This window comes from Suncus etruscus, chromosome 19 (assembly GCF_024139225.1).
Source record: "Suncus etruscus isolate mSunEtr1 chromosome 19, mSunEtr1.pri.cur, whole genome shotgun sequence".
NCBI lineage: Eukaryota > Metazoa > Chordata > Mammalia > Eulipotyphla > Soricidae > Suncus > Suncus etruscus.
This window is the reverse complement of record NC_064866.1, coordinates 13,609,756-13,636,042: the sequence shown is the minus strand read 5'-3', so window position 1 is coordinate 13,636,042 and position 26,287 is coordinate 13,609,756. Positions and strand designations below refer to the sequence as shown.

At 42.0% G+C, this 26,287-nt stretch overlaps 1 protein-coding gene across 2 annotated transcripts in view; it reads right to left on the bottom strand.

The window, feature by feature from the left end:
- Positions 1-26,287, bottom strand: part of SLC44A3 (solute carrier family 44 member 3) — a 111,916-nt gene that overhangs the window by 12,760 nt on the left and 72,869 nt on the right. For both annotated transcript variants that reach the window (XM_049765765.1, XM_049765766.1), the window contains exons 10-11: positions 24,359-24,515; positions 21,448-21,531 (exon numbers count right to left, since the gene is read on the bottom strand). In XM_049765765.1, the coding sequence (XP_049621722.1) occupies positions 21,448-21,531; positions 24,359-24,515 (241 nt within the window). The remainder of the gene's footprint in view (positions 1-21,447; positions 21,532-24,358; positions 24,516-26,287) is intronic.

Here is a 26,287-nt window from a genome sequence, read left to right as displayed (position 1 = left end):
GATACCACAGATAGTTTTCTGAGCTCAGAGCCAGGAGTAATCCTGGCTTCAGGTGTGGCCCAATGCTTCTCCATAAAGAAGAGTAAGCTTACTTATGCTCTTTATAAGTAAACCCAGAGTAAGCCCTGAACACAGTTCTGTGTCACCACCACCCCAAACACCTTCAGGTGTGGCTCAACACTTCTCCATAAAAATAAAATAATAGGGGGGGCGGGGTGGCACTGGAGGTAAGGTGCCTGCCTTACCTGCGCTAGCCTAGGAGACGGACCGCGGTTCGATCCCCCGGCGTCCCATATGGTCCCCCAAGCCAGGAGCGACTTCTGAGCGCATAGCCAGGAGTAACCCCTGAGCGTTACCGGGTGTGGCCCAAAAACCAAAAAAAAAAAAAAAAACAAAAAATAAAATAATAAAGGATAATTTGCTGGTACTTTGGCTTTTTGCTTTCAAGAGTGCCCATTTGTATTCTTTGCAAACATTTTTAGTGGTGTCTATATTATTAAGAAATGAATAAGGGCCCAGAGAGATAGCACAGCGGTGTTTGCCTTGCAAGCAGCCGATCCAGGACCAAAGGTGGTTGGTTCGAATCCCAGTGTCCCATATGGTCCCCTGTGCCTGCCAGGAGCTATTTCTGAGCAGACAGCCAGGAGTCACCTCTGAGCATCGCCGAGTGTGGCCCAAAACCAAAAAAAAAAAAAAAAAAAAAAGAAATGAATAAATAATTTTTGTTTGTTTGTTTTTGTTTTGGGGTTACACCCAGAACTCAGGGGTTATTCCTGGCTCTGTGCTTAGAAGTCACTTCTGGCAGGCTTAGGGAACCATAAGGGGATGCTGGGATTCAAACCCCAGTTCGTCCTGTGTTTGCAGTGTGCAAGGCAAATGCCTTACCGGCCCAATAATATTTTATTTTTGAGATAGTACTCAGGATGACCATATGCAGGGCATGAATCCACAGCAAGGCATGCATTTTACTTCTGCCCCATTTTACTCTGGTCCTGTATTGTTATTATTGTTGTTGGTTGCTTGTTTGTTTGTTTTTGCTTTGGGTGCTCAAAGTGATGCTCAAGGCTTACTCCTACCTATGAACTCAAGAATCACTCTTGGTGGAGAACCAAATTTGGTGCCATGAATCAACTCAGACCATCTATATGTAAGGCTATACTATTGCTATACTATTTTATAAAGGAAATTAATAGTATTATGAATTATAATATGTGCTTTAAAGAGATGATGTTGCTGGCAGGTGGGAAGTTTTGAAAGATACTCACCCTGTCTGCACTTAGGATGACTTTCCTATTTTATCTAAGCTAAGAACTTGCTGATTTTTGGAAACTCCCTATAGTCATACTGGTGAGATATCAGGATGTGCATGGATGGCCCACCCCAATGACCTTGCTGTACACAGGTTAGTTTGATGTAAAGTAACCATGGTGTTCCCTTTATCTTATGATGACCTCACTGTACTATAACCCCAATGTCCTCGCTGTATTTGATGCTATGGGGTTAGTGAGCCCCCATATTGCTAATGCATAATACTGAGTATGAATCAGAAGGATGGTCTAGAAGAAGTGTCCTATAAAATGTGAAGCCACTACTTGTGAAGCCACTACTCTCTATTGATTTTCTTTTTTTTTGTTTTTGTTTTTTTGGGCCACACCCAGTAACGCTCAGGAGTTACTCCTGGCTATGCGCTCAGAAGTTGCTCCTGGCTTGGGGGACCATATGGGTCGCCGGGGGATCGAACCGCGGTCCGGCTAGTACAGGCAAGGCAGGCACCTTACCTCTAGCGCCACCGCCCCTCTATTGATTTTCTTTGTTTCCTCTTTTGGGGGGTGCCACAGGGGTGACACTCAGAGGTGACTCCTGGTTATGTGCTTAGAAATCGCTCCTGGCTTGGGAGATCATATGGGATGCCGGGGAATAGAACCACAGTCCATCCTAGGTTAGTGCGTGCAAGGCAAACGCCCTACCACCTGCGCCACTGCAAATCTATTGATTTTTCTGACATCCCCAGCCCACTGGGAAATAAAACCTTCTTGTTCTTCTGCCATGGATTGTCTCAGTGTGCTGGATTAAGTGAACACCCATAACAACATTATCTCTGGCCCTGAACCCTTGTTTTATTAATTTATAAGCTATTTTAATGTAATGCAGTTATTATATTTGCTATAAAAAAGAATGGCATACTTCTCTAATGGACAGCCACTAGTCTATATTTCTCTGTCCTAAATCAATTGAATTCTGAGTTATTAGAATTAGCCCCCATTAGGCTTTTGAGATGTTCTCCACTGGGGTTGAGAAACCTGCCACAGGCACCCACACTACTGAGGTTGCATCACTTACCAGCAAACCTCTGACTGACTCACTGCGGGAAAACATTTACTTTGAACTGGACTTTGTGATTTTTCCCTTCCAAAAGATCATACAGCAGTGATCTCTTGAGATGTATCATTAAGCTGGGGTGAGGATATGGCAGGATGATTTTGCTAAGGACCTGGCTCCCCTTGTGTGCCCAGGTGTCCACTAGCTAATGCTGCTGCTAAGATGTACCCCAGTTTTGTTGCTTGTGAAAAGTGCCCGTGTGCTCTAAGTTTGATGTCCTAGAGGCTGTGTTTGTGCCACACATCACCAGAAGCCGGGCCCCTATGATCATCATCTTATTCCATCTGTTTGCTTTTCACCCCCCACAACCAAATAATCCCCATGACAGAAAATTCTAACATTGGGCCGAAGAGATAGCATGAAGGTAGGATGTCTGTCTTGCATGCAGAAGGATGGTGGTTTGAATCCTGGCATCCCATATGTTCCCCGAGCCTGCCAGGAGAGATTTCTGAGCATAGAGCCAGGAGTAACCCCTGAGTGCTGCCGGGTGTGACCCAAAAACCAAAAAGAAAAGAAAAGAAAAGAAAATTCTAACATTGAGGAAGGGAAGAAGGGAGAGCTAGTATGCACAGCTAGGTAACAAGGAAGCTGGATTGCTGCGAGAGTTAACCAAGAATGTTAATCACAGCTTTTCCATAGAAGAAACAATTTTTTTTTCTTCTTCTGAAGTCAAATGCATACGCCAGTGTGGTTTGGCCCCAAATCTTTCATCAGCCCTGGCTCCTCCTGCTGAACTGAAATGGTTCCTTCTTCGGGGGAAAGTGTGAACCTGAGGTTCTGTTGATTCTTCAAAAAGATCAACAGACTTTCACAGCGTATCGAGAGGGAAGGCTTTTGCCAAAAACTCATGCTATGAATAGCTGGCTTTCTTCTTGGAATGCCTTTCTAGACAAAGTTCTGATATTTATACACTCCGCTCAAAGTGCAAAGAACTAGTAAAATGAACCTGAAAAACTGGACGATATATAAATAATGCCAGACTCTTACTTTCCTTCAAACTGGAGGAAACTGAGAACAAGGAGCCCAGACACTGGCATTGGCTCAAGGGCCCTTCCAGGAACCTGTTAAAGGTGCAGACCACATTCTCCCAGTTCAGCTAGAGCCTTTGCTCAGTCACACACAGGGAGAAGAAGGACAGAGGCTTCCCTGGGCTTCTAGGGCTCAGCACAAACCCTCCATATCTTCTGGATATCATTAGTCATTGAGAGGGTGAGTTGGGACCTGTAACTCCTTCCTAACTGGGGATCAGGCCAGAGATGGGAGTTAAAGGGTCAAGTGCTCAGCAACACTGTATGCTTTGTTCCTTTTCAGTGCATTGACTTTTCACTTACTATGTGTGTGTGTGATGTGGGGAGGGAAGGAAAGGAATGTATGTGGGATTAAACCTAGGGCCTCACATAGGCAAGGTGGGTATTCTACTGTTGAGTCACATTCTAGGCTCCTGTGCTTATTTATTCTTAAAGAAAAATGTCATGGGGCCAGAGAGATAGCACGGAGGTGAGGCATTTATTTGCCTTTCATGCAGAAGGTCACTGGTTCAAATCGCAGCTTCCCATATGGTCCCCCGAGCCTGCCAGGAGTGATTTCTGAGCGTGGAGCCAGGAGTAACCCCTGAGCACTGCTGGCTGTGACCCAAAAACCAAAAAAAAAAACAAAAAAAAACAAACAAAAAAAAGGGCCCGGAGAGCTAGCACAGCGGTGTTTGCCTTGCAAGCAGCCGATCCAGGACCTAAGGTGGTTGGTTCGAATCCTGGTGTGCCATATGGTCCCCCGTGCCTGCCAGGAGCTATTTCTGAGCAGATAGCCAGGAGTAACCCCTGAGCACCTCCAGGTGTGGCCCAAAAACCAAAAACCAAAAAAAAAAAAAAAAAAAAAAAAAAGAAAAGAAAAGAAAAAGAAAATGTCTTTGTTCCCTTTACTCTTTTTTCTTATTTATTTATGAGGGAGGGCTCTGCAGAGGGTTTTGAGAGTCCCACTTCTGGTTATACCTGGCTAAGCAATGTGGGCCAAAGTGTTTGGTGCTGGAATTTAGAATTTTGGGGACTTTTAGGTTCATACCTGGTGGTGCTGGGGGTGAGGCATGTTATGCCAGGGATTAAACTTGGGGCCTCTTGTATGCAAGGTATGCAGTTCAGCCCTTGTAGCCATCTCTTAAGCTTCAATTTTTGAAATGCTCTGGTGGCTCCCAGTGCCCCTGGGTCCTATCCTGGACCTGTCTGATCTTGCACTACTTAAGACACCTCTCCCTCCTAGATAAATAGATAAATAAAATAAGCAGTATAGATGTTGTTTAGGCTTCAACAAAAGAAAATGGAACTGCAGTAAGACAGAAGAAATATATGAGCTCCAGACAAATGTTTCTTTATACCTTATCTTGGGTGATGAGTCTTTATATATATATATATATATATATATATATATATATATATATATATATATATATGTATGTATATATAGGTTTTTGGGCCACACCTGGTGATGCTCAGGGATTACTCCTGGCTATGCGCTCAGAAGTTGCTCCTGGCTTGGGGGACCATATGGGCACTGGGGAATCAAACCATGGTCCATCCTAGGCTAGCACTGGCAAGGCAGACACCACGTCACCACGCCAGTCCCTTTATCCCTTTTTTTTCCCCTTGGATAAAATCTATATTCTAAAAACAAAAACAAAACAAAACAAAACAAAACAAAAATAACCCAACTCAAATCATGATATCATGAAAAAGTTAAAGTGATTCAATTTTTAATGTTTTCAATTCATTAGCATGAAAGCATTAACTTCATGAAAATAAGCAGCTATGTAAGCAAAGAGTTGGGGTCAGAAATATCAGGCAGAAAAGAAGCAGGCAGAAAAACCTAAAGGAAAGGCTGCTTGGAGTGTTTTTGGAAGGCCAGTTTGGTTGGTACCTAAAAGCAAATGGCGGCTGGAGCAAGGTGTGATGTGGACACAGTGAGATTCTGACATTCTTCATTAACTGGTCCAGAAATTTAATGCCAAACATTCTGTTAGGGCCCTGTGTTGTTGAGCTTCCTTAGAAATGCTCAGAACCTCCTCCTTATGGTGCTGGGAATTTAACTAGGCTGGGTTTGGGCTGTTAGGCATGCTTCCTAACCACTGTACTATCTCCCAGTCACTGGTATTTAATGGAGTATGGCGTGTGTCACTGTATGGTGAAAAAATTCTTAGGGAAGCAGCAGCATGCTTATTTATTTATTTATTTATTTATTTATTTATTTATTTATTATTTTAGCCATTGTGTATAAAGTTTAGGTGGCACAGATGGTGAAAGATGAATCTTCTTATATTTTGTTTTGTTTTTTAGTATTAATGATTATTGTGATTTTGTCAGCGTTTTTATTTATCTATTTATTTATTTTTGGTTTTTGGGTCACACTCAGTGGTGCTCAGAGGTTACTCCTGGCTCTGCACTCAGAATTCTCTCCTGGCAGGCTCAGGGAACCATATGGGATGCTGAAATATGAATTGGGGTCTGTCCTATGTTGGCCTCATGCAAGGCAAATGCCTTACCACTGAGCTATCGCTCTGGCCCTTTCTGTCAGCATTTTGGACACTAAAGCAGAGGTTCCCAAACTGATTTGGCTTACTGCCCTTTTTCAAATAAAATAAAATAAAACAGTGATTTTGTATCCCCCCTGGAATTCTCCCCCCTTTAGGTGAACAAATAGAAAGTGGCTTTCAATTACACCTGAAGCTACTCCTATCCCTCTATACCTCCAAACTCCCCCTCTAGACAGTATGATCCCTATAGGAAAACTGGCTTAGAGACTCTTTGAGGATGGCAGTCTTGTTTCCTTATGAGGTCACCTCCACAGCCCTGTGCTGTACTGTCAAACTCCTCTATATTTCCCTAGCCTCGAGTCCAATTACCCATAAAGTTCTCTCTGCTTCTCAGTGAGGTTTATGTTTGTAGAACTCACAGAGGAAGATACTTTCAGTACACCAGGAGTGGCTCCCAAATATGTTTTCTTTCTAGAAAACCCAAATCCAATCTATAGATAGTTGTGTCTTCCATAGACTGGTAGTGAGAAAAGGCACACAGATTCTACTACTTAGGAAAAACTCACATTATGGGTGAGAGAGAAAAAAAAAAAATCTCAGTTGATTCAAGAACCAGGTAACTCAACATGAATGTCCTGAGTCAGAAATTTAGAGCCAAGGGGCCGGAGTGATGGCGCAGTGGTAGGGCGTTTGCCTTGCATGTGCTGACCCAGGATGGACTCGGTTTGATCCCCCAACATCCCATATGGTCCCCAAACCAGGAGCAATTTCTGAGCACAGAGCTAGGAGTAACCCTGAGCGTCACAGGGTGTGCCCCCCCAAAAAAAGAAATTCAGAGCCAAAACTTGCTCTTCCCACAAATGCAGAAAGGGAAAAACCAAACCCCGAGCAAACAAACATGTGGTTGAAGTTGGTATTGATGCCTAATGGGAAGGGTGAAGTGAGGAAGGTTCTCCCCTTTCTCCCAGGATGAGTGTTCCCTCAGTCCCATCATGCCTCCATCCAGGAAAATAATTTATGCATCACTAGCAGAGGAAAGGGGCAAGGCCAAAGGTAGGTGGGTCTTTTGCAAGATAAAAAAGGAAGATATATTAATGAGAAATGCATCAGTCCTGGGTCTGGTAAGGTCCATTCTTTTGAGCTTCTATTTCCTATTCTTCATAGTTAATATCTCTATGGCTTTTATTTTTGGTTTTTGGGTCACACCTGGTGACACTCAGGGGTTACTCCTGGCTATGCACTCAGAAATCGCTCCTGGCCTGGGGACCATATGGGACGATGGGGGATAGACCCATAGTCTGTCCTAAGTCAGCCGCATGCAAGGCAAATGCCCTACTGCTCCAGCCCCTCCATGGCTTTTAACAAATGCTAAAATCTGTGTGAAGACAGTAGGAACCCAGGACTGGGACTGAGCAAGTCTGGGCTCTTACATTCAATCATCATGACCTCTAGAAATGTATATGGAAGAGATGCTTTGACTAAGCTCCAAGGTGGAGATTAAGATCAGTGCCCTGAGCCAGGACAACAGCCTTGTGTTCCTGGAATCTTGCAAGTGTCTTAATAGCTCCTCAATGGACAAAGCAGATGAAGAGTCTCCACATTCTGAGAAGCCTTCTGATGAAGTCACTGGACCTCAGCTGTCTCCCCACTTGATAAATGGGAGTCTAGCAAGATGCCTTTTCCCACCCACCCCAAATGCCAACTGAGGCACGCAGTAAAAGGGAAAAAGAGGGGGAAGTCCAAACCAGCTGAGGTAGGTCGTCATCTGCATCCACCACCTGGATCATCGCCAAAACTTTGAGGAATTTTCTTGCCCCTCCTAAATGAGAAAACTCAATGCACCCACATTTTCTAAATTGCATTCTCTCTGCCTATGCACAGAACTCATGTCTCTAATGGCCAGAGAGAGATCAAGTACAAGAGGGACTGTCTAGCTCTCCCTAACACACAGGCTTTCTCCACTTTATTTGTTTTGTTTTGTTTTTTGGGGGGGTCATACCTGGCAGCGCTCAGGGGTTACTCCTGGCTCTACACTCAGATATCTCGCTCTGGCAGGCTCCGGGGACCATATGGGATGTCAGGGGATCGAATTACCATCAACTCCTGGCTTCGTGCAAGGCAAACACCCTACCACTGTGCTATCACTCTGGCCCAATTTTTTAAGCATTTTAAAGCTCATATTGTTACCAATGAAGATGAAAGAAAGGGAACCCCAAAGAAACTGAGTTTCTTGTGGAAGAAGATTAGTGCAAGTACTCTTCTACCTCCTGATCTGAAAATAGACTCAGTCCTGGGGTAGAAAGGAAAAGAGGTGCCTGAGCCTTGAAGATATGGTCCAGCTCTGCTGTTATTAGGGCATAAAAAGTAGTGAGATTTTAAAAGAAAGACTTTGGTTTGCTCAGGAGCCTAGAGATGTAGAAGTCAGTGCTAAAATCAGAACAGTCCCAGAAAAACTGAGACATTTGGGCCCACATACCCATCCACAAGAGGCCTAGAGAGCTTCAGGAAAATATATCTCTTGGGCAACCCATGTGCCTAGGGACAGCTAACACCTCTTTAAACTTCCAGGAGAGAGGCCACAAACAAAAGCTGAATTTATCTGCCTGCTTTTTGACACAAAAGCTCAAAGCTAGGACTTAGTTTGAGAAACATGTCTTCTTGCACATCTGAGATTCACATGTAAACCTAGAGGAGATCAAGGGGCTGAGAATGCAGAACAAGGTTAGATTCTGGCCTTTTGAAGATCATGAAGTAGAGAGACTGTAATTACATGGCATTTATTCCTTCAAACCCAGCGACTCACATCTCCTTTATTATATTTTTTTTATTTAGAAATGCTTTCTTTTTTAAAAGTAAACCCCAGTGCAAAAACTTATTCTAAAAATATCTATATTTTTATAATTTCTTTTTGTTGTTGTCATACACCTTTATTTTATTTTAATAATCTCTTTATTAAGCACCATCTTTCTAGTTGGGTTTCAGTCATTAAAAAGAACACCCCCCTTCACCAGTGCAACTTTTCTACCCCAAATGCCCCATATTTCCCCACCCCCACCTGTATTTGAGCCAGGCATTCTATTTCTTTCACTCACTACCATTGTCATGAGAGTTGTTTGTTAGTTATTTTTCTAACTGTATTTATCACAAAAACAAAACAAAACAAAACTATCAGTGCTAGCAGGGATGTGGGGAGAAAGGAACTCTCATTCATTGCTGGTGTGAATGCTATCAGGACCAGCCTTTCTGAAAAACAATATGGAGATTCCTCCAAAAACTGAAAATTGAGCTTCCATATGATCCAACTATACCAGTCCTAGGGAGATATCCTAGGAACACAAAAAACACAATACAAAAATTATGTCTGTACACCTATATTCATTGCAACACTATTTACAATAACCAGAATCTAGAAACAACCCAGATGCCCAACAACAGATGAGTGGCTAAAGAAACTGTGGTTCATGTACATAATGGAATACCAAGCAGCTGTCAGGAAAAGTTTCCTATACATGGATGGACATGAAAACTATTATGCTGAGTGAAATAAGTCAGAGGAAGAGAGTTAGACACAGTAACCTCACTCATCTGTGGGATTTAAGAAAAATAATTGTAGATATTGTAAAAATATTGTAATAATACCTAGACAATAGAGATGAAAGCTGGAAGAATCAACTCACAACATGAAGCTTACCACAGAGTGATGAGTGCAGTTAGAGAAATAACTACACTAACAACTATCATGGCAATGGTATGAGTGAGAGAAATAGAATGCCTGTCTCGAATACAGGCACGAGGTGGGAGAGGAGTGATGGGGGGCATTGGTGGGAATGTTGCACTGGTGAAGGTGTGTGTGTGTTCTTTTTTATAACTGAAATCCAACTGGAAAGATGTTTGTAATCATAGTGCTTAAGTAAAGATATTATTATTTCTGAGCGCTTAGCCAGGAGTAACCCCTCAGCATCAAACAGGTGTGGCTCGAAAAACCAAAAAAAAAAAGAGATATTATTAAAAAGTTCTTGGCCAGTAATAACTTCATTCTTCCAACCATTCTCAATACCCTGATCAAGGATATGTGGGTAGTGACGGCTGAGAAATGTACTCTCAGCACCTGTAGTGAGAAAGGGAAGGGCTTCAGAAGTGGGTAGGAAAAACTTTCTACAACCACTAATTGCAGAAGGAAATCCAAAGAGAAATGTGGAGAAAGATGCTCTCTGTCATGAGGAAGACATGAGGTAGGAGTTACTTAGTGCTTTTACTTCATTGAATTGGGGAAATGTGAAATGAAGCTGTTATTTCTACATATTTGGAAGGGTCTCCCAAGCAAACTCAGGGGTCTTCAGGTGGAATTCTTTTAGTAATAGTCAACTAGGCTAAAGGGTTCAATCCTCAGGCATTGCTATGCAGCACCTTTGAGGCCCAGAGGTATGGGGGATCAAAGGAACTCACCAGTAGTGCTTTGAGGGCAGTGCAGTGCTGGGGTCAAACCCGAATTCTTAATCTAAGGCATGGATCCAAGCCCTTGAGCTTTCTCTGGTGCAAAGCCTTTATAGTTCCTAAGCATGGAAGATCATTTTGAAAACTTTTATGAAAGCTTTATCTTCCTTTATGAATCACTTCCCCAATGTAACTCTCAGCCTCAGTGGACCAGCAGGCAGGATGGTCCATAGTACACACCAGTTAGCTAATGGGTGTGAAAAATAGGAGTCTTTCTGTGGCAGCCCAGCCTGTATGTGAAACACTTTTATTTTTTTTGGTTTTTGGGTCACACCCTGCGGTTCTCAGGGGTTACTCCTGGCTCTATGCTCAGAAAGCATTCCTGGCAGGCTCAGAGGACCATATGGGATTCCAGGATTTGAACTACCATCCTTCTGCATGCAAGGCAAAAGCCTTACCTCTATACTATATCTCCAGCCCCATGAAACACTTCTTATCAAAGCTCAGTGTCTTCATATGCTACCTGCTAACTTTGATATGGGTGAAATATATTTCATTGACTCCAAAGACAGTTTTATAGATCTTTGTTAAAAACATAGAAGATCTCGTTTAGCATAGTCCAACATACCTAATACTTATTTTGCTGGGTGTATACAAAGAACCTGACAGGGTTGCTTTAAGCACTATGTAAAGTTCAACCTGAGAAAGTTATAAAAATAGTACTTGGAGCCAGTGTGGTCCCTTGAAGCCAGCCAGGGTCCCAGGAGGCATGAGAAGCAGTGATATCACAGAGCTTGCTTACTGGAGAAAATGGTGGCTAGGTGTAGAAAAGTGAAGGTAAAAAGGACGTGTTGTGTGAGATAACTTCAGGCTCCAGTCATGCTCTGTCTACTGGTTATGGGTATGGATTTGAATGTGGACTTTCCTTTGCACCATCCATATTCTGAACTCCTAGCCAGTCAAGAAGTCAGTGGTCTGGCTAGGGTTGGAGTGGCAAAAGCAAAATGTGGCTCACGCCATCCATGTCTGTTGTTGATATTTTTCTAACTGAGCATCTGCCATGATTAATCCCAGAAAGCAGCACTATGCTTTCTTAGAAGACAGTCAGAAGTTTGACACTTAACAAGAAAATAACAAAAATATAGAAGTTATACTTACTGATTATATGCTTTGACTCGCCAGATATAAAACTAAGTATGTATATACAATCTCTTGAGATATTTATAATCATGCCAGGAAGTAGATATTTTTGTTAACCCCAATTTGGCACAAAACAAACTTGCAAGAGTCCAGAAATAAATAGATCAAAATAATTAAAGCTTCTTCTTTTAACACCAAAAAGAAAGGAAAAAGAGAAACTAAATATTTACGGTGCATGAACTAAGAATCAGGTAGGTATAAGCAGGCTTTTGGAGGGTAGGTTAGTTTCTATATATTAACGATGGAGAAATGTGTGTGTGTGTGTGTGTGTGTGTGTGTGTGTGTGTGTGTGTGTGTGTGTTAAGAATTAGGTTTTCTGGGGCCGGAGAGATAGCATGGAGGTAAGGCGTTTGCCTTTCATGCAGAAGGACAGTGGTTCGAATCCCAGCATCCCATATGGTCCCCTGTGCCTGCCAGAGGCGATTTCTGAGCATAGACCCAGGAGTAATCCCAGAGCGCTGCTGGGTGTGACCCAAAAGCCAAAAAAAAATTAGTTTTTTTTATAAGAGGGCATGAGCAGTGCTCTGTTTCAACTGTTTCAACTCATAAAAATGTCAGACTCAAGTCTGCCATCTTCCCACAATTGTTCTTTGGCTGGGAAAGTAGATATGTGAGCCTAGGTGGGGGGAGGAGTGAGAAAGAGAAAACTCTCCTAAGTTTTGAACGAATATCTTTCAGACAAAAGGGACGACTGAAGCCAGAGAAGATGGGTGAGGCTTAGAGAAAGAAGCAGGAAAGATCACAATCTGACTGACCCCAATCCATCTTCTGTCCAGGTCAGCAAGAGTTTGACAGCCCAGTTATCTCAGGCTAAGGAAGGTTCATCTCATGCTGCCTAAAAGATAAACTAGGTCAACTGTGTTGATGGATGTGTGATGTGACACACTGGTTTATTCCCATTATCTCTGTGAAGATCAAGAGAGAGGAGGGAAAGTAAATATAGGTAGGGTAGGACGAACAGGGTCAGAAAGAGTTCCCAACCTTCTAACTAAGGTTCTCCATAATGGTTTGTGTTCTAGGGGGATGAGTTCTTGTGGATGGAGGCCCCAAGGGGACCAGAGGAGAGCTGGACTTGAACATTGATGTGGGTAATATGGACCCTCCTGGCTTTGTATTTTTATTGCCTTCATGAGTTCTCCTCAAGGACAATTGCTCTCAGATTTCCAGGAGAGGAGGTCTGCTCCCAGGACTAACAGGGTTGAAGGGAAAAGCAGTAAATAGAACTTGTCTAGTTTCAGAAAAAGAACTTCAGCTCCTGCCTGAGATTTTCAGGGGGCCCAGGAGAGGGTCTTTAGTTTTTTTTTGGTTTAAGGGACAAAAATGAGTAAGTTGTTCCTACAGTTATTTATATACTCAAGTGACTCTTACTCATCTTCTTTTGCCAGATTTTTTACTCTGGAATAGTCAGAACTTAGCTAAAGAGGCAATGAGTGGTCAGTCTATCAAATCTCAGACCTTAGCTGGTCCTTTCTTCCCCTCATACCTAAAACAGCTTGCATTTCATCTCTCTGTACAGGGTCTCTCATAGGGTTCTCTGTGAGGATAAAGAGTTAGCATAGCTCTTGGCATGAATTAAAAGTTTTCCTATCTAAAGTGGCTGTATCCATGGCCGAGTTTTAAAGAACTAGCTCCCAACATGAGTTCCTCGTAGAGGCTGCCTTGGTTGAGTAAGGTCCTTTACAAATGCAGGGCAAACATTTGTTCTACAAATATCATTTGCTTCTCAAAAATGGATAATATTTGGAGTGGAGACACACACTCAGGGGGTGCTTGAGAGTATTTCTCCTGTGCTCAGGCTTGACCCTGGCATTGCTCAGGGGACCAGGTGGAAGTGGGCATTTGCTTCAGCCTGTTGACAGCTTTCTCCAGCTCTTTAGAGCTTTCTGTCAGTCAGAAAGGATTTTCGACAACAACCAAAGACAACAACTGTTCTCTAGGCTTTATCCCCAAAGGAGGAGGGGGTGATGAGACCCACTTGAGGAAGAGGATTGGGGGGCCCCAACAGATGGGACCTGGGCTCCAGAGCGGCTGTTTTTAGGGCAACCACTTAATGCCTCAGCCCTAAGTGCACCAGGTTCAGAGCCAGGCCCAGGAACAAGAGAATACAGGGAGCTTTTTCCCCCAGACAGTCCGGGGCCTCTAACGAATAGGTGTCTCAATTCCTTTCTATCTAAAGTCTGGGGAGTGGCATTTGCCAGGAAACAACTGTGCCACCAGGATTACCAGCATCTATAAATGAACCTTAATGCAAATGACACGCATGCGAGTTTCTCTGTAAAAGCACACACATGGCGACATCTCTCAGGTTGACATAATCAATTGGCAGTCCTGAAATAGCTCTGCCTCAGTCCCAAGGATGATGGTGGCTTATTTCACACAAATCTCCTTAGCTACCTATACCATGGTGTCCTCTTTAGAGCCTTTATGTCATTTCTATAATCTGGTTAGAGAAATTGCACAATATCCTCCTCCTCCTCCTCCTCCCAGAGATGTGCATGCTGCTCTGTGGGAGAAGGAAGAACTTGAAGATGTGCCAGTTGGCTTGAGATGAATCAAGACCTGACATGGAAAAGTCACCGAGAATTCTGGCTATTGACAACATGAGAAAGAGAATCATTGAAATGGAACTAGCTGAGTGGGGCAGGGTTCTGGAAAAGACTATGCAGGATTACAAAGTCAACTTTTTTTTTTTGCCACAAAGATTTAGCAGACAAACCAAACCTTATGTGCAGTGAAAAGAAAGTCTTGGCAAACAGTGTGGAGTGGGGGTGGACGGCCATGAAGAAGAGAGGGGAGAAATGTGTGTGTTTTCCAAGTGGAATGAGTTTCTCCTCTGCCCTAGATCTGACAAGTTGATTCAGGAAGGAAGTGGTGGGCCTTTCTGTTCAAATGCCAAGAAGCCATGATTTCTGCATGTAACCAGGAGCTCCAATCAAGCAGATGCTGAAGTATAGCAGTCAGCCTAATGCACTACCACAATGTGCATGGCTTTGAGGCACCACACTTCTAAAATTACTGATGGTGATACTGCAGACACTTGGGACCCGGGCCGCACTTTGTGATGGCACATGGCAGAAATCAAGTATGAAAGTTATTGAACTCAACTACCTCAATTCACTTTTGAGAGTGTCCATGGTCATCCTTTTCCCAAAATCTCAGCCACAGCTACTTACAAAGCAGTGACGTGAGTACATGGAGACAGATGGTTCATCTTTTCTTGCCTAACCCCATTCTTAGGTCACTCAACAAGATCCTAGAGGCTCAAGCCCAAGATAACAAAAATGTAGTGATCTTTGTGATTCTAGAATTAGTCTTTATCAAGGATAAGAAGTGAAACATCAGGCCCAGGATTAGCTCAAAGGGCAAGTGTGCATGTCTTGCATATCAGAGGCCTGGCTTCCATTCCCAGCACCACCTGAGCAACCCCTGAACACCAACTAGGTAAAGCCCCTGAGCATTGCTGGATGTAAAAAAAAAACCAACACTGTTCTTTAAACCATAATGAGTTATTTGCATTTAACATTTATCCCTTTCTAAGTGTGTCATAGTTCTGTGCAATGCAATAGGCAACCCCATGCTCCTGCACTCCTATGCTGACATAAAGGTCAGCAAAGGACATGAGAATTTCTTTATTCTGTAGAAACTCAGTCAGGTAAAGGGATTCACCCAAATTTCCCTGTAAGAAGGCAGAACATTCTACTGGCTATGCCTGAAAGGGACTTGCTTTTATTTAAAACTCTTAGCAGGAGAACAAATGTATAGTGTTCCAACTAGCTCGCTGCACAGCCCTTCATTTCTGTCAGATGAACAAAGCCCTGAAGGAAAATTTAATGCTCAATCTGATAAACAGATAGTGAATAGGAGTCAGGGATAATATAACTAATATAGGGGTTTGGCTGCATCAGCCCTAGTTCCATCCTTGGTCTCACATGGATTCTTGAGCATTGCCGGGTAGAGTCTTAGTGGCCTCTGTCCACCACTGCTATAGTTCAGTAATCCCTGGCATGACAGAGCCCAAGCAACACTGCATCCTCAGGCCCTTGCATCTACTATCTGGATTGGTTGACCAATAACTACTGGGAGTAGCCCCCGAAGTCTGGGACATTGACTAGAAGTCTGTGCTCCCACACACAAGAAGAAAAAAAAATAAGTGAAAAGAACAGGAAAAAAATAAAATCTTCAATGAATAAAGAAGTCAAATAATTAGCAGAGTAAAATGTTAATTATGGAAATAGCTGCCTTGAAACGGCACAGCTGCCTCACAAAAATAGTGGTGTCATACCCATAGCAAAGTGTTTCCCCTCGTTTGCAAAATGCCAACCCCGGCAATCCCAAACTCAACAATGTAGCTGGCATTGCCTTGGCAGTTCAGTGCCCATTCATCTAAACAAAAGAATGAATGAAGCCTATTTTTCTTCACAGAAGAATGAATAAATGTCCCCCAGGAAAGCACCCATTTTGGTTTAGAAATAGTAGGTTCGGGGACACTTTAGAAATACATCGTGTACTCGGCTAACTGGCAAACAGCTTTGGGTTGTATGTGAGAATGAAAATCTATGCGATTCCACCACTTACCCAGAAGAATTGATAAAGGTGCATTGTTGATTATTCAAACCAGACTGGAATCAATTAGTCTGTGTCCAGCCAGTGGGTTCCACTTGGAGAAGTGATGATCTGGGGACTAAACCCAAGGACTTGCAGAGGCCAAGTGATCTCTCTACTACTGGGCTGCAGCCTCAACCCTGGGGAACATTGACGGGGCCAAGGTGTGTATGCAGGGTGAATGAGTAAAGCACAAAGGAAGACATCCCTGGACAAGTGGTTGGAGGTTATTTTGGTCATCCCTGCAGATACATCCAATTACACAGTCCACAGGAGAGCTAAGGCAGGGCTGAGAGGGAGGCAGGGTTGCAGCTTTCCAGGCTAATCATTTCTGCAAACAACCCTCCTGCTCTCCTGCAAGCCTGGTACTGACCTGTTTTAGGGGCAGTAGTGGGCTAGACCACCCTGTCTGACCTTTTCTGAAACCATGATTGCATATTCGTCCTTTGCCCCAGCCCCTGTTTCCTCCTTCACAAGCTTAGCTTCCCTTTTGCATGAAGGTGAGTTGGATCTACCTGGGAAGGTGTTGGGGATACACTCCAGGCCAAGACTATGATTTCCACTGAACTAGGTGCAAATGGGCAGAGCTCAAGGTTTAGTTAGGGGAGGCAAAACACAAGGATCCAATCCTAATTCTTCTACTGATAATGTGCCTCTCTAAGTCTCAGTCTTCCCATCTGTAAATGAGAAATATGGTCCCAAAATGTGGTGGTGATGAAAACTATCAAGAAATCTAGGTGGAAAAGGCCTCAACACACAAGATACCGCCATTCACAGCTATTGTTATCAACCTATTAGCCAGTAATTTCATTGGGGCTATAATCGCATGGTTCATAAAACCTGTAGGTTTCTATGAAACCTCCAAATTACCAAATTAAATGAACTCCCCTCCCAAAGATTCCTCTTCCTAAACACAGGCAGTCTTCCCCCAGCACTTAAGCACGCAACTTTTTGTCCATGTACTTACGTGTGTCATGCAAATGTCTCAGAGCATCCCCTACTTCTCCAACCTACCAGCTCATCAAGGCTTTGTTTTCTAACCAACTATGGAATGCCATCATACCCTGCTTCAAAATGACTCCCAGAAAGTGTAAAGCAATTATTGTCAGGATAAATAAATGTGTAACTATATGTATGTGTACAGACACACACGTATTTAGTATTTATGGTATAGACTAGGAAATAAAAAATGCTGAGATGTTGGGTTTAATCCTGCTCTCTTCAGCTACAGGCTGAATGTTTCAAATATGCAACTGTCACCTACTTCCCTCCCTGGAGTATAGATGGATCAGGTTACTATGAAGGTACAGCAAGGAACAGCAAAACTCTACCATCGCCTCACTCTTAAGGAAAGAAAAGCATCTGGGTGCTGCTTGTTACAAATGGGTCTCTGTCTTTCAGTATCTCTCGCCTCTCACAGTATGATTCAAGGAAAATAAAATAGAACCCAGCTCCTTTAAATGTGATTTCCAGAGATATTTGCTCTTTATGTCTTCTTCTAGTGCCAGGGAATTCTTCCAAAGGGGAATGAATCTGACTTCCGTCTCTCACGTTGCATTACGATTTTGGTCCGCTGCCAGCTAAGCACCACAACACTGCTGATTTGGCTAGATAGTGTAAATCATCTTTGTTCTTATATTTATATTTTCATCTGCTTTCCAGTAGTAGATTTAGGCCAGAAGTAAACATTGCCTTCCCCTTAATAGCCACATGGACTCTCTTCCTTTTGCATTGCCTCCCCATTTCTCATCTCCCAAATCTTAGATTTTGGGGGATGAGGTCACACCCGGCAGCTTTCAGGGGTTATTCCTGGCTCTGTGCTCAGAAATGGCTTCTGGCAGGCTCAGGGGACTACAGGGGATGCTGGGATTCAAACCACCATCCGTCCTGGATCAGCTGTGTGCAAGGAAACGCCCTGCTGGTGTGCTATCTCTCTAGACCCCAAATTTCAGATTTCAGGACAGCATCCACTTCAGATGATTTCTCCTGTCCCTGTACAAGTCTTTCTAGAAAAAGATACTCTGACAGATGAGTCAAGCCATCTGTGCACCATGATCAAAATCCATAAGACAATGCTCAGTTTGTACCACTGCTTCCTTAAAGAACAGGGCTAGTCTTTATCCGTATAATCACTGCTATTGCTCTTGGTCACAGTATTCTCCATTTTTTAGAGTAATGATTAAAGAGTAGTTGAGAAGCAAAACAATAGTCTAATAGGTGGGGTACTTGCCTTTCATATGGGTTTGATCCCCAGAATCTCATATAGTCCTCTGAGCACTGCCAGGAGTGATCCCTATGCACAGAACCAGGAGTAATCCCTGAACACCAAAATTAAATTAATTTGGTCTCCCAAATTAAAATAAGTAAGTAAATAAAGAGCAGTTGATACAAATGCAAATTATGCTCTTGGAAACATTTGGCATTTCCAAATGACTCCGAGAAGGGTGACATTTCAGAATGCAGAATCTAGGTGCCTTCACTGTCAGGACAGAGCAAACCATTATGAACACAGTTGAAATTGATGAAATTCTGATGTGTCTGAGCAGATGAGTTCATTTCTCACACCATCCTGGAACCCCTCTCCTGCAGTAGTTAACAATGGAACTGCTCCATGGGAAGGCAGAGGGGTGTATATGTGTATGTGTGTGTGTGTGTGTGTGTGTGTGTGTGTGTGTGTGTGTGTGTGTGGTCATCTGTACCCTGAGCTGACTTTTTATCTTCTTCCAAGCCTTTCCCCTCCTTAAGTGGAGCGCCCCGCAAGGACCACAAAAAAATAAATACCCATAAAAATAAACCCCATTTCCATGGGGGCAGTATGAAAACTAGAAATTTCATATGAGGGGCAAAACAAAAAAATATCTTGATTTAATGTAATAACAACAGAGGGAGGAGGGCAGTTCAATGGTAGTCCTGTAGAACCAGCTAGCCTTTCTGTACGCTAGTGGTCCCATTCTTTCTGGGTATTTGTATGATTTTCAGTATTGATTTTCATTGCTCTCTAGCTTACCATAGCATGCATTGATAATGCAGCCCAATACTTTTGGGGAATAAGCCACAGTACATACATTTCTTGGAAGAATAAGTTTGGTATGTTACACTATTGCCAAACATTTGAAGGGGTTGGCTAAATATACTAGACCATCTACCATTCTGAAGGGTGCTATTGGATTTTGCTGTTTTATATACTCTGGCTAAAAAAAAAAGGATCTCAATGAATACAAGACACATACTAAAATGTATTCCAAGATCCTTCCCAAAAGTCTTAAAAGCAGAGTCTCTTCTCACTAGAAGAAGACAACACACATCCCCTGAACAATAAAAGATGGTCTTAATTTCACTCTTAAGATGTTAGACATGGATGGTTTAATTAGCCCCTTTACTTATAATAGCACGCTGAAATCTAGTGATAATGGTAATAAGAGCTTTTCTAAGTACTGTGAACTTTCTGTGGAGACTCATATTGTGAAACAATCTACTGAGTTATCAAAATACACCTTTGTATACACTTGACTAGAGGTTATTAAAATTTCCTAAATTATTGCCAAAAAATAAAACATATATTTAGATTTCCATCGATTTGAAAGACTTAAGGGAAAAAGAAACCCCTGGAATTCAAGCAATTGCAGTATATAATTTTTGTCCTGATTTTTTAAAGGGGATATTTATAGCTTGAAATGGGAGAGCTGGTGAAATACATCAAAATTAAGGAAGCGATTCTTTTCCTATTTCAGGAAAATTATAGTTCTTGCAAAAGACATTGAAAATTAGCTCTCAGTTGATACATATTCTTATTCTGAGGTTTCTCAAAGAAAGGTGCATCACCCCCACCCCAAATTAGAAATGAGCCAAGAAATACTTCTTTTAAAAAATTTTCAACTGTAGTAGTGTCCCTCTTATTTCAGGGAGATGTACTCCAAAATTCCTAAAGGCCATATCAAGCCCTACATAGGCTGTATTTATTGTATAGACACATTCCTATGCTAGTTTACTTTACAAATTAGTTCCCCTCTCCCAGGAATTGAAGAATGACTTTAATGAGCTATGGTTCAATAAATTATGGATCTGTAATTTTTTTTTATTTTTTGTTGTTGTTCTGGGGATTGTACCCGGGGACCTCACAAATGTCAAACTTCAGCCCAACAGTGAGATCTGTCAATCTGCTTTCCTCTAGCTCTGATCCAGTACAACATTCACATTTTCAAAATCCAGTAGATGTGGCCCCCTATCTCCTTCTATTGGTTTCACGTTCCTTGGTTTCAGTTATCTGCAGTCAATCTGTTGAAAAATATTCTGGACAATATGTATTTTGAGAGACTCTGTGGCTATAACTTTTGTAAATTACATTGTTGAATCATTTTGCTTTATTATTAGTTGATATTATTATTATCATTCTTACTGGGCTTAATTTATAAGGTAAACTATCATATGTATGCATAGAATGTAATATCTTTGGGATAGATTACAGTTGAAAATAAACAAAAGAGAAGTATTTCTTGGCTTATGAAAACTCTGGAAATTCAAATTTCAGTGTTTGTAGATAAAGTTGAAGAAATACACCCACAATATTTCTTTGTCCAGGGTTATTTTCCATGGCAAACTCTCTGAGGAGTTGTACCTGAGCCTGTATGCCCCCAAAGCCCAAAATATTTGCAATATTATTGGACTAAAGAATATAATTTATATGACATGAAAAAAATTTGAGAGTATTATTAGGACTAACAATATGAATCATCACTGGTCTCAGTTATCTGTGGTATATGGAATAACTGGATGGGGAAATTCAATGTATAACAGGGAGATTGCCTAGATCATCATGACCCCAAAGTAAAAGGAGAAGAATAGAGTATAGAAATCAAGGAAATAGGGCCCGGAGAGATAGCACAGCGGTGTTTGCCTTGCAAGCAGCCAATCCAGGACCAAAGGTGGTTGGTTTGAATCCCGGTGTCCCATATGGTCCCCCGTGCCTGCCAGGAGCTATTTCTGAGCAGACAGCCAGGAGTAACCCCTGAGCAATGCCGGGTGTGGCCCAAAAAACAAAAAAAAAAAGAAAAGAAAGAAAGAAATCAAGGAAATAAAAATGAAGAAGTCAAAAGGAAGTAATAGGGGTCAGTATTCAAGGGCCTCAGAGACATCAGTGATGTAGAGAAGTGATATATCTATGCATACAAATCATAAAGCCAACAACAGTGAAAAAATGAGATAAGACTAGATATTTTCCAGCCTTTTCCAAAACCATTGTTCATCTCTGACCTGAGAGTGAGAGCTCTACTAGGTTTCTCCCTTTGTTCCTGTGGCACATGATAAAGACATACCTGGTTGAGATGGCCCAGACATTTGTCAAGACACCCGAAACAGCAGAAGCAGCATTTGTATATGTATCTCGACCACACACTGTGCTGTGGGGATCAAGTTCAAAACCAAAGGAACAGAGTCAGAAACAGTATAGGAGAAAGATGGAAGCAGGGAAAGTCTACAGACAGAGTTTTGACTTTATATTTGTATTCCAGGGAACCACTGCTCTTTGGGTATAGAGTAAGTCCTAATTTTCATCATTACATTTATTCCTACGAGCTAACTTTCTCATGGGTTTAATCCTATGGTCTCTGTAATTCTCAGCTAAAAGGGAAATGGGCTGTTCCATATTTACTAGGAAAGATAAATTAGACCTTCTGGTTGGTTCTACTAGTCTCTCACTTCATCTGCTCCTGTGTCATTTATTGTAAAATTTGCTCTTTCAAATTAAAGTTCATATTCATGAAAACTCACTTCCCAGAGGCAATAAAACAAGGAATAAATTGTAGAGAATGGTTGTGTCACATTTAAAAAAAAGGGCGGGGGGGTCACATTGAACCTTTTTTGGCAGAAAATCCTCCAGTGAGACTTTCAGGGCTAAATTCAAGGGGCAAATTAATCCTTTGAAATAAAACTTGAACTTGGATATAGCTTGAGTGATAATTTAATAAGGCATTGGGGAGGGTGATTGAACAAATGCATCTTACTCACTGTCCAAAGTTTAAAAAACAATTCCTGAGAACAATCCTGAAATACTCCTCTACCAGGACCCCAAGAATAACTCAGCCTTATATGGACATTTTCTTGTCCCAGTGTTAACTCAATCAGATGCAACTTGAGCTGGTTGCTTTTCAGCCTGGCTGCAGTTCTGAATGAGCCATTTAATGTAGGAAAGATCACAGGGTGACTTGAAATGCTAAAATTTTTGACACTGGGCAGGGTTGAAAGGTTGCTGAGGAAGACCTTTTTTTTTTTTTAAAAAAAAAAGCCAACAACAACAACAACAACAACAACAAAACACTTTTTCAACACAAGAAAGGACACATTTCTCCAATTCCACCTTTCTTTACCAAAAGGGAGTTTGGCCCCTTGGACCTTGAGGGATCTGGAAAGTGATAAACAGCCCTCAAGACATCAGCAGTCTCTTTTCCTTTAGATTTAAGGGAGGCAATTTCCCCAGAGTTTAAGATGCTTAGCCCTAGAAGAAAAAGTCAGTTTCCCTAGTGCTTATTAATTTATGATTATCTTTTACTAATAAAACATATTCCCACACTAAGAACTCAGTTTCTCTAAGTTTCCTAGGATGGCAGGGCCAATTCAGACTGCAGAAACCAGAGTAACTAGATTTGACCAAGTGGTGAAAAATCCCTCTTTGAGTCACCAAAATATAGGGAAGCAATGTTTCAATGGAAACAAGGAAAGTTTTCTGATTGGGGTAAATACAAAAAAATGTGCTGTGATTGGGGCAACTGACTAGATTGTATTTTCAGATCAACAAGCTCGATCATTTTATGCTAAATGAAATGTTATTCTTAGTTGATATATGACTCTGGATTCTGACGTTGAAAACATCTGGATTTTGACGTTGAAAACATCAACAATTCAGATTTCATCTTCAAAGAGAACAAAACAAAGCCTGAGTCCAAAATATCAGTATGGATTCATGTGTCAACTTTACTAGGAACACATACCTAGACCCAAAAAAAGGCTGGCATCAGATAAGTTTGTAAAATTCTTACTAAGATACCAACATTGAGCAGGGCCTAGGGAAGGGGATAAGTCACGAAGATTGTGTGAGAACAGAAAAGCTGGACCAAGTCCAGCCTCCCCTTGTTTGGCAGGCCAGAAACACCATGAGAACAGCTGTTTTCCTGGTGTTCTGGTTTCAGCTGGCATTCATAACCAAATGTGCATGGAAATAAAAACCAGAGAGAAGAAAAAGCTCCAGGCACAAAAGCCTTACAGTTTCTGTCCTTTGAGCTGAGATTTAGGTCAGCTTGCTCAATTCTTACTCCCAATGTACTTGTGTACAGCACTCACTCACTCACACACACACACACACACACACACACACACACACACACACACACACACACTCACACACCCTACTTTCACATCTAATTCAGTCCTCTAGGAGACAACTAAGACAGTGTGTGCATTAAACAGAAGCCAGCAACTAGTCTTTCTTGCTGTATGTTTTCTTTTAATAAAAGCAAGATAAATGTCCTCTAAATATTGTTCAGAATGCCTGAATGTCTCTCATTTGTTTAGCATTACAATAAGAGGGAAAACTAACACATTACTGCTTCTTCACACAAATCTCCAACAGGATCTTGGAGAAAATCTGACAAAGAACCATAAACATAAGCAAAATAGAATGGAGGTGAAGGCGAGTACCTAAAGGAGTTTTTTTTTTTTTTTTTTTTGTGGTTTTTGGGTCACACCCGGCAGTGCTCAGGGGTTATTCCTGGCTCCAGGCTCAGAAATTGCTCCTGGCAGGCACGGGAGGACCATATATGGGACACCGGGATTCGAACCGATGACCTCCTGCATGAGAGGCAAACGCCTTACCTCCATGCTATCTCTCCGGCCCCCCTAAAGGAGTTTTTGAATGGATTCTGACAGAGTGACATTCTTGCCCCAGGACCGGCTGTCTAGTTTTTTTTTTTTTTTTTTTTTTTTTTTTGTTAAATTTGGTTTTTGGGTCACACCCAGTTTTGCTCAGGGATTACTCTTGGCTTTACACTCAGAAATCGCTCCTGGCAGGCTCAGGGGACCAAATGGTATGCTGGAATTCGAACCACCAGCCTTCTGCATGCAAGGCGAACATCCTATCTCCATGCTATCTCTTCGGCCCCATGCTGTCTAGTTTTCTAATGATTTACTTTTTCTACAACCACACACAGCACGATGCATAAGGTTGTTACTTACCTTCTCCTTCAGAGTGTTGTTTATGTGCAAGAGAATGATCCTGGGAATCCTCACCACAGTGATTAAAAATGACCCTTTTACCACGGTTCCTTGATGATAGTAGCAGAGAATGGAGAGAGAGGAAAGAACTGGGTGATTGCGAGGGTCATTTTTATTTCTGGAAACAATAACAACAAAAGAGATAGAATTTGAGAAACTAATTTTTAATTATTATTTTTGTTTTGTTTTGTTTTTTGCCATACCCAACAGTGCTCAGGGGTTACTCTTGGCTCTGCACTCAGAAATCACTCCTGGCAGGCTTGGGGGACCATATGGCATGCTGAGGATCGAACCCGGGCCCATCCTGGGTGTCTGCATGCAAGGCAAATGTCTTAATGCTGTGCTATTACTCCAGCCCCAAGAAACTATTTTTTAAAAATAATATCTTTAGGGCCCGGAGAGATAGCACAGCGGCATTTGCCTTGCAAGCAGCCGATCCAGGACCAAAGGTGGTTGGTTCGAATCCCGGTGTCCCACATGGTCCCCCGTGCCTGCCAGGAGCTATTTCTGAGCAGACAGCCAGGAATAACCCCTGAGCACTGCCGGGTGTGACCCCAAAAACAAACAAACAAACAAACAAACAAAATATATATATATATATGTATATATATATATCTTTATTTAAGCACCATGATTACAAACATTATTGTAGTTGGGCCCCCCCAATTTTTTTTTTTTTTTTTTGGGTTTTGGATCACACCCGGCAGTGCTCAGGGGTTACTCTTGGCTCTATGCTCAGAAATTGCTTCTGGTAGGCTCAGGGGATCATATGGGATGCCAGGGTTCAAACCACTATTCTTCTGCATGCAAGGCAAACGCCTTACCCTCATGCTATCTCTCTGGCCCCTCCAAAAACTTTTTTTTTATAAAATACTTTAAACTTTTAAAGTTTTAAAACTTTAAAAACTACTTTTTAAAACTTCAAAAACTTTTAAAAACTATTTTTAAAACAAAAACTTCTCTCTAGTTTCAATACTCATTGATGCTGACAATTTGTAAAACAGTGATACAATAAGCAAAAAAAGATATCTTCTGCGGAACTTCATATGTTTTGGAGTAAGTTAGTTCCTTTTGGTGGCACTCAATATAATCATTAATCAGTACCAAAAATTTTTTTTCTTTAACTTTTGAGGATTTAGGATTCCCCCTTTGCAATATTCCTTTCCTCCTCTACTTCTTTATGGTGTCTGTTAATTCATTTATATTTTTGGAGGTTGAATTGGGTCATAATCTCAGAAGTTTGCACAGCTCACGTAACATATTGCCAGACTTAGCTGGGTGACGACAATCCTGATCCAGTCACATGATTTAGGCCTGCAGCCCACAATGAACTCAGCTGCCATTGAAGGGCATTCTGGTCCTTTCTACACAGTTCCAGGCTCCTGAAACCAGCTGATTTTCACCCCACTTTTTAAAAGGGCACTGCAGTGTGAATCATTTACAGGATTTGTCATGACGCAGCTCCCAAGAATGTACAAGTCAGTCTCATAGGCTGGGGGTGAGGGGAAGTGAAAAAGAACAGAATGGGCACAGCCTTCATTCTCCCCCAGATCTAAGAGATAAATACAAAGGCTGGAAGGCGGTTGCTCCCCCTTGTCCCTGCCCTGAGCTGATCTTCTGACTCCCCACTGGTGCCAGTTCTCGGACACAAGGCCTTTTCCGAGAAGCAGCTCCACAGAATCCAAGTGGCGCTTGGTATCTTGATAATGGATTATTTTGCAACTTGCACTGGTTGCTAATAAGTCACTAGGAAGGCAGGATTTGACAAGAGCCTAGATTTTTCAGGGAGAAAGAAGAATTGAATTCAGAAAGGGTTGGAGGGTTTGCCATGGCTGCATTTTCTGCGACTCAAATCATCCCGGATGGAAAAAAAAGAGAACCCCAAAGCAA